We start from the raw sequence: 8,409 nt of genomic DNA on the forward strand, positions 1-8,409 counted from the left end.
CCTCTGCTACGGCCTGGTGCTCTACGCAGGCGAGTGTCCCTGCCCCGGCGGCTTGGAGCTGCCCAAGCCATTCCAGGGCCAGCAGGTGCTGTTCCCAGCTGGCACAAGGTGGAGGAGATGCTGCGGTGGTACCAAACCTCTCCTCATCCCGGGTTACCCCCCAGCTGCAGCAATATTTGGTCCGAAATGTCTTGGGTTTAACATGTTCAGAGAATCCCAGAATGGTTTGGGTTGGGAGGGATCTCAAAGCCCATCCAGTGCCACCCCTGCCATGGCAGGGACACCTCCCACTGTCCCAGGTGCTCCAAGCCCTGTCCAGCCTGGCCTTGGGCACTTCCACTCATCCCAGATCCAGCCCACCAGCTCAGGCCACGGGGAGCTGTGGGGAGAGGGAGGGCTGAGAGCTGCTGTGAGCATCACGTTTTGGAGCCTGCAGCCACAGCTCCATGGACACCGATGGAGGGAGGGTCTCCTCAGGGGAGGGCAGGTGTCACCATGGAGGGAAGCAGCCTCACTGACCTTCTGGGGACTTGCATTTTTACTCTGGAAATGTTTCCTGCCCAGGGTTTGATTCCAAAATCATGAGGAACTCTGGGAAGATCAAGAGGAAGAAAACCAAGCTGGACCACCTGATGGACCGGCTGGTGATCGTGGTGGGTGTGGGACCAACACCTCTGCCCTGCTCCTGGGGTGGCCCTCAGGGCTCCTCATGAGAGGCCTCTTGCTTGGGTGGTGCTGCTTTTCTTCATCTTGCAATATTTGGGGCAAAATATCTTGAGTTTTACATGTTCAGAGAATCCCAGAAAGGTTTGGGTTGTGAGATACCTCAAAGCTCACCCAGTTCCACCCCTGCCATGGCAGGGACACCTCCCACTGTCCCAGGCTGCTCCAAGCCCTGTCCAGCCTGGCCTTGGGCACTGCCAGGGATCCAGGGGCAGCCCCAGCTGCTCTGGGCACCTTGTGCCAGGGCCTGCCCACCCTGCCAGGGAACAATTCCTGCCCAAGATCCCATCCAGCCCTGCCCTCTGGCAGTGGGAGCCATTGCCTGGGTCCTGTCCCTCCAGGCCTTGTCCCCAGTCCCTCTGCAGCTCTCCTGGAGCCCCTTCAGGCCCTGCAAGGGGCTCTGAGCACTCCCTGGAGCCTTCTAGAGAAGATTCTGGTGGGCTCTGTGAGGCTTTCTCATCTTGGGACTTATGCTGGTTTCCACCCCAGATCTTCCTGCTGCTGTTGCTGACGTCCCTGGGCCTGGCTGTGGCCTCTGGGTTCTGGGCCAGGACGTTCCAGGAGAAGCACAGCTACCTGGCTGCTCTCTACCAGCACACCAGCCCTGCCCACCAGGCCTTCCTCAACTTCTGGGGCTTCACCATCCTCCTGAGCATCATCATCCCCATGTCCATGTACATCACGTAAGGACCACGGAGCTTGGTGGGGATCAGAGCCCAGCACCCACCCCCTGCCCTTGTTCCTCACCTGGAGTTTGGTCACAGCCCCAAAATGAAGGTCCAGGTGTGGCCCAGGTCATTCCCAGGTGCTCCCTTAGCCAGCAGAGGGGAAGGGTGGATGGGGTGTGTGTCCTACAAACACCAAGGTTGTGCTTTGGGACCTTCCCAGGGCAAAAGCAGAACAGGGATGTGAGCCCTGGGCACCCCTGATGAGGGATGGAGGGACAGGACACAGGGAATGGCTTCCACTGCCAGAGGGCAGAGCTGGGTGGGATCTTGGGAGTCGTGGGCAGGCTGAGGATGGCTCTGAGGAAGGTGCAGCTCCCTGGATGCAGGATCTGAGATATTCCTGGGCTTCCTGTGGACAGCAGCAGGGATGGGGAGGAGAAGGGCACAGGTGCTCTGTGCAGCCAACAATCACAATTTATGTTGGAAAAAGCTGTTTCCAAACTTTTGGGCCCTTCACTGGACCTCCAGATCTGTGAATTTGGTCAGCAAGGGCCAGAATTCCAGAGGGATGGGACCCAGTGGGTGATGAAAACCCTCTGGCCTCCCCCAAGCCCAGAGCAGTAGGATCATAGTGAGGATGTCCCCCTGCCCTTCCTTCCTGTCTCGGGTCCCCAGCACCCCTGGGCTGTGAGGAACACCATCTCCTTCTCCCTGTTTTCTCCTCCTGCACTCCCTAGGTTTGAATTCATCTACCTGGTGAACAGCTGTTTCATCAACTGGGACCTGGAGATGTATTATGGTGCCAAGGACATCCCAGCTGAGGCCAGGAGCACCAGCCTCAGCGACCAGCTGGGCCAGATCCAGTACATCTTCTCAGACAAGACGGGCACCCTGACCCAGAACATCATGAGCTTCAAGAAATGCTGTGTCAACGGGACCATCTATGGTAACCAGGGCTGGGATTGGTTTGTAGGGCTAAGATGAACCTGGAGCTGGTTCTTTCCACCCCTGCTGAGTGCTTGGGACAGGGGGATTGGTGTTGGTAGGAATTCTCCTTGTCCTCATCCCTCATGGTTTTGGGGCTTTGCAGGATTTATTATTGTGGGGGTTTGAACAGACAGGTGTGTGCTCAGGAAGACAGGAGCCTCCCCTGAAATGGAAAATGTAAACCCCCTTCCTCTGAATTATTATCATTTTGAAATTAAGGGGCTCTCAGGCAAAGATATGGGAATAGGAATAACAGTTCTAGAAAAATTAGAAATACAAATGCAATAGTACAAAAAAGAAAACAAACCACTGCCAGAATCAGACCATGCCCTGCCCCCCTGTGTGTCAGGGGGTGGCACAGCCCCATCCCATGGGGGCTCAGCCCTCCTGCAGTGCCAGCTGTGCTGCTGCTGCAGCAGGGATCCTGCACAAGGGGGGAGTTTTCCTCTGCAGCTCCAGGGCTGCTGCAGATGGGCCTGGGCTCCCTCTGGCAATGCAGGACAGCAGAAAGCTGCTCCTCTGGCAATGCAGGGGGCAAAGGCTGCTGTGCTGCTCCAGGCTCAGATTGGATCCAGGTAGGAATGCTTGGCTCCTCCCCTGGGCGCAGCATCTCCCATGGGATGCTGGAATTGGATCAGCCCTGCAGGGACACTCAGTGGCCATGGACAGCAGAGATCTCCTGGAGGGAGGGTTGGCTGTGGGAGAGATAAAGAAAAAACTGCCCATGAACAGCAGAGAACTGCCCCAGCTCTGACAGATGGGAATAGAATACACACCCCCACTAACATCTTCCAAACTAAAATAATTGTTGTTTTTAATGAAGGAATGGGATTATTTTTGGGTTAAGAATGATTTATTGCTTAGATAAATATTAGTTTTAGAGGTTGTGAGATTTTAAAGGAGTAAGTAGTTGGTTGTAATTTAAAGAAGTTATAAGTTTTTTGTTATAAGAAAATATACAATTTTTAAATTTAATAGGTAGCTGTTAGAGGTTTCTTTTGTTTTTTTTTTTTTTTTAATTTATTATATTTAATAGCCCTCTATTAATGGGCTTATTTTTATTTTGGCAGGTTCAGGCACAGGCCGTGAGAACAAACAGCCACAGGTGAGTAAAGCCCCCTCCCATGTGCCATGGGGCTGTCACTGGTGACACTGGTGACACCAGGGACAGCCTGATGCTGAGGAGCTCAGCTGGCTCCCAACAGGGTCCAGGCTCTTTGAGGGGCCTGGTGAGTTTGTCATTCAGGACAGAGGAAGTGGAGTTATAAAAGGATGCAGTTCTGATTTTTAGGGGTTTTTCATTCCCAGCTGTTTTGCACTCACCTCCTTGGTGTGGGCAGCGCAGAGCTGGGCTCAGCCCCTGGCCTGGGGCTGTGCCCTGGGGGTCTCACACAGACAGGGAGGGGAAGGACACCTTGGAAGGTGTCTGGGTTTGAAAAGAGAGGTGTTTGCTAAGGAAGACAGGAGCTTCCCCTGAAATGGGAAATGCAAACCCCCTCCCTCTGAATTATTATAATTTTGAAATTAAGGAGCTCTCAGGCAAAGATATGAGAGTAGGAATAACAGTTCTTTACTAAGAAAAATAAAAATACAAATGCAATAGTACAAACAACAAAAACCTATTGCCAGAGTCAGACCATGCCCTGCCCCCTGTGTGTCAGGGGGTGGCACAGCCCCATCCCATGGGGGCTCAGCCCTCCTGCAGTGCCAGCTGTGCTGCTGCTGGAGCAGGGATCCTGCACAAGGGGGGAGTTTTCCTCTGCAGCTCCCGAGCTGCTGCAGATGGGCCTGGGCTCCCTCTGGCAATGCAGGGCAGCAGAAAGCTGCTCCTCTGGCAATGCAGTGGGCAAAGGCTGCTGTGCTGCTCCAGGCTCAGATTGGATCCAGGTAGGAATGCTTGGCTCCTCCCCTGGGCGCAGCATCTCCCCATGGGATGCTGGAATTGGATCAGCCCTGCAGGGACACTCAGTGGCCATGGACAGCAGAGATCTCCTGGAGGGAGGGTTGGCTGTGGGAGAGATAAAGAAAACTGTCCAATGGACAGAATAACAGAACTGCTCCACAGATAGGAATAGAGCACACATTCCCATTTCCAGCCTAAGACAGAAGGACACCAGAGTGCCACTGTGTCACATCCTGGTGCCCCTGGGGACACAGAGCCCTGTGCTCGGCCCCACTGGGTTCCTGCATCCTGCCTGTGCCTCCTGCAGGGCTCGGGGCTGAGCTGGGAGCACCCTGGGCAGCAGAAGTCGGGTGTTTGTGATGTGACGCTGCTGGAAGCCGCCCAGAGGGACAATGACCCAGTGCTGAGGGAGTTCCTGAGGCTGCTGGCCCTCTGCCACACCGTCATGGTGGAGGACAGGGGTGGTGGGTTTGAGCTGCCCCTTGGGGCTCTGGGGCCGTGGTGGGGTTTGGGAGAACCCAGCAAAGCTCAGCTGTGGGGTGGGAGAGCCCATGGAGGGCTCGTGCCACTGTCCCTGTGCCATGGGTTTGTGTTTGAGGGAGTTTTAGAGCTCATGGGTGGGAGCAGAAGCACAAGGGGGATAATCCTGTCTGGGAGCATAGAATCCCAGAATGGTTGAGGTTGGGAGGGACCTCAAAGCCCAGCCAGTGCCAGCCCTGCCATGGCAGGGACACCTCCCACTGTCCCAGGCTGCTCCAAGCCCTGTCCAGCCTGGCCTTGGGCACTGCCAGGGATCCAGGGGCAGCCCCAGCTGCTCTGGGCACCCTGTGCCAGGGCCTGCCCACCCTCACAGGGAACAATTCCTGCCCAAGATCCCATCCAGCCCTGCCCTCTGGCAGTGGGAGCCATTGCCTGGGTCCTGTCCCTTCATCCCTTGTCCCCAGTCCCTCTGCAGATCAGACACGCAGGACTGGGCTTCCCCAGCCTGGCAGCTCCAGCTCAGGGTGTCACAGCTGGGCAAGAACGGGGCACTGCAGCTGTCCCAGTGGGGTTTGCTGGGAGTCTCTGTGTGTGATCCTCCTCCTCCCCTCCTGCAGACCAGCTGGTTTACCAGGCAGCCTCCCCGGATGAGGAAGCGCTGGTGTTGGCAGCCAGGAGCTTGGGCTACGTCTTCCTGGGCCGGACTCAGGATTCCATCACCATCAGGGAGCTGGGCAGGACCAGGACCTACGAGCTGCTGGCCATGCTGGACTTCAACAGCGACCGCAAGAGGATGTCTGTCCTGGGTGAGTGGGGTGGGCTGTCGCAGGTCCCTTCTGTGCTCAGCCCCGCAAGGGATGGCACTGGCATGGCTGCAGGTGGCCACAGCTGGCTCCTGACGGTCATCCTGGTCATCCCTGTGGATTTGCTCACCTCAGTCAAGGCAGCCAAGAAGGGTTTGAGCAGCCAAGAGAGAGGAAGTATCTCGGGTAGCTGGTTGTTCATTGCTGCCCTGAGATGTGCAGGATGTCTCTGCTTTGGCTTGTGCGTCTGAAGAACGAGTCAGAGTTCTCTTCAGTTTTCGGTCTTGAGGTTGTTTATTAATTCTTATCTATAAAATTTTCTTTCTGCCCAGCCGAGATCTGCTCAGCAGGGCAGCCACAGGCACAATACCTATCACCTGTGTTAGACAGTGCACTTCTACTCTAAACCAATCCCAAAGTGCCAACATCACAGCAGAAAATGGAGACCAAGAAGAAGAAGAAGAAAGGCTGGACACACCCAAGTTCCTCCATCTTGTCCCTATAACCTCCATACCAAAAATCCTAAAATCTACATTTTCACCCTGTGATCATTTTATTATCATACTATTTAAACTTCTGTGACTTTCAGGTCCTCATACAAAGCTGTCAACTTGGTCCAGGGGTCAAAATCAAATCCCCAGGTGCTCTGGGCTGCATGCCAGGGTCTCCGAGCCCCCCGGCGGGGTCCTCAGCAACTCTGGACACCCAGAGGGATGTACTGAGTTCCAACATCAGTAAATCCACAGCTGGCTCCCGAGGGTCATCCTGGTCATCCCTGTGGATTTGCTCACCTCGGTCAGGGCAGCCAAGAAGGATTTGAGCAGCCAAGAGAGAGGAACTAAATCCAGGGCTCAGAGGAGTTGTGTGAGGAACTGACAGTCCCCGATTCTGCCCCGTGGTGGTGCAGACCAGGGGACACTCCTGTGCTCCCCATGGCCACAGATAGAAAAGCACCAGCGAGCCCTCTGGGGCCGGCACGGCCACCGTGCAGGGACAGCAGTGAACGGGAGCCACCTCTGAGGGGCCCTAAGGTGTCCTCCCCTCCCTGGCAGTGCGAGACCCCCAGGGCACCATCCGGCTCTACACCAAGGGTGCTGACACCGTCATCCTGGAGAGGCTGCGCAGCCGAGGGCCCCAGGAGAGCCTCACCGAGAGGGCTCTGGATGTGAGTGCCACAAAGCCCAGGGTGACAGCACTGCTCTGCCTCCTGCTGGCCTTGGGCTGGGTGTCCTGCTGCTCTTCCTCCCTCTGCCTAAGGGGTTTTGGTTCTGCCTTCTGCTCTAGGAGCCTCACCTGCATTGGGACAGGGGGTGAGAGGGAATGGATTCCACCTTTGGTGTTCTGCATGGAGCAGCTGCATCCAGGGATGCTCGTGGGGATGCTGGAGGATGGGGGGAGTTGGAGCCTGGAGGGAGATGCCCAGGTCCTGGAGTGTCTCTGGCTCTGCCCATGGCTGGCCTGGGCTGATGCCCTGGTCCTGTGAGAGTTTCCTGGCCCTCTCTATTGCTGTTTGGGGATCTATGTACAAATCACAAACGAGATGGGACTGCTGGGGAGCACTTCTCAAGCTGTTGTATTTTTCAGCATCAGTCTCATTACATGGTTATGGCAATGGGAAGATGCCATCAGCTTATGTCCCCAGCAGCAGACAAAGAACTCAATGTTACAACTCACTTTATAAGTTTTTTGACCAATCACACAAAGCAAAAGCACATTGACAGTAGTTCTATCCAACCACTATACGCACACGTACCTTTGGTTAAAACAATGCTGGCTTATTTAGAATACAATACCTGCTTGTAAGCCTTAAAACACATTATAAGCTCCATTATTAAGCTTAGAACTCCCTAATATCTCACTAGATATATTTTTTTTCAGCTTAGGGAGTTATTCTAGCCGAGTGTTAATACACAGAGCATTGTTCTATTTGTCCTTACTTTCTACTTTTCATATAATTTCCCACAATCTCCTGGGGAGGGAGGATGTTACAGGAGCCTCCTCGAGCCAGGTCTCATAAGCTCTCGGAGGCCTATAACACACCCAAGACAGCTCAGCTACCCTTGGAAGCATAAAAATCAGCAGGATGGCTTCTGTTGCAGTGTTGGAAACAAAAAGGTTTAATAAAAGGCAAAATAACAAACTGAGAAAAACCAAGCCAGATGCCAGGGGTTCTTTGTTCACTTCTTTTTCTAGTTAATTGCTCAGGCAGGACTTTTTGGCTCCTGTCCAATTAGCTATCTTTAGTTTGAGGTGAAGTCCCCCGGGCCTATGAGATGCCTTTTTCACCTAATCCAGGAGAGAAACTTCTGGGCCTCTTTCCTTTTTGAGGGGCCAAAGGACAGCTCTGCCACACACTCCTGCGGGAGGGGAGTGCTGATGTGTCCTCCCCGCAGCGCTTTGCGGAGGAGACGCTGAGGACGCTGTGCGTGGCCAGCAGGGAGGTGAGCGAGGCCGAGTTCCGCGCCTGGGGCCGGAGGCACCACGAGGCCGCGGCGCTGCTGCGGGACCGCGCGCGGGAGCTGGACAGGCTCTACGAGGAGATGGAGCAGAACCTGCAGGTGCGACCTGTGGCCGTGTTTGAGGGGCACTGGGACGAGGGAAGAGATGAGAATCTTGATTTTATGTTTCAGCAGGGTGATTTATTATTCTATTCTATTCTATTCTATTCTATTACATCACGTTATGTTATATTACATTATATTTATATTACATAAATATATAGTATATATTTATATATTATATAAATAATTTAAATATTATATATTATATATTATAATATCTACAATAGTATATATAATATATTATATGTATCATATATTATATCATATTAGATATATTATTATAT

General features: G+C 53.8%; 1 protein-coding gene across 1 annotated transcript in view; it reads left to right on the top strand.

Moving 5' to 3' along the window:
* The window catches only part of ATP8B3 (ATPase phospholipid transporting 8B3), a 27,198-nt gene that overhangs the window by 7,301 nt on the left and 11,488 nt on the right, over positions 1-8,409 (top strand). Inside the window, 8 exon segments of the mRNA XM_031062198.1 lie at positions 6-29; positions 565-653; positions 1,213-1,406; positions 2,129-2,433; positions 4,659-4,745; positions 5,379-5,567; positions 6,617-6,729; positions 7,958-8,122. Of these exon segments, the coding sequence (XP_030918058.1) occupies positions 6-29; positions 565-653; positions 1,213-1,406; positions 2,129-2,433; positions 4,659-4,745; positions 5,379-5,567; positions 6,617-6,729; positions 7,958-8,122 (1,166 nt within the window).

The sequence above is a fragment of the Geospiza fortis genome, unplaced genomic scaffold (assembly GCF_000277835.1).
Source record: "Geospiza fortis unplaced genomic scaffold, GeoFor_1.0 scaffold254, whole genome shotgun sequence".
Taxonomy (NCBI): domain Eukaryota; kingdom Metazoa; phylum Chordata; class Aves; order Passeriformes; family Thraupidae; genus Geospiza; species Geospiza fortis.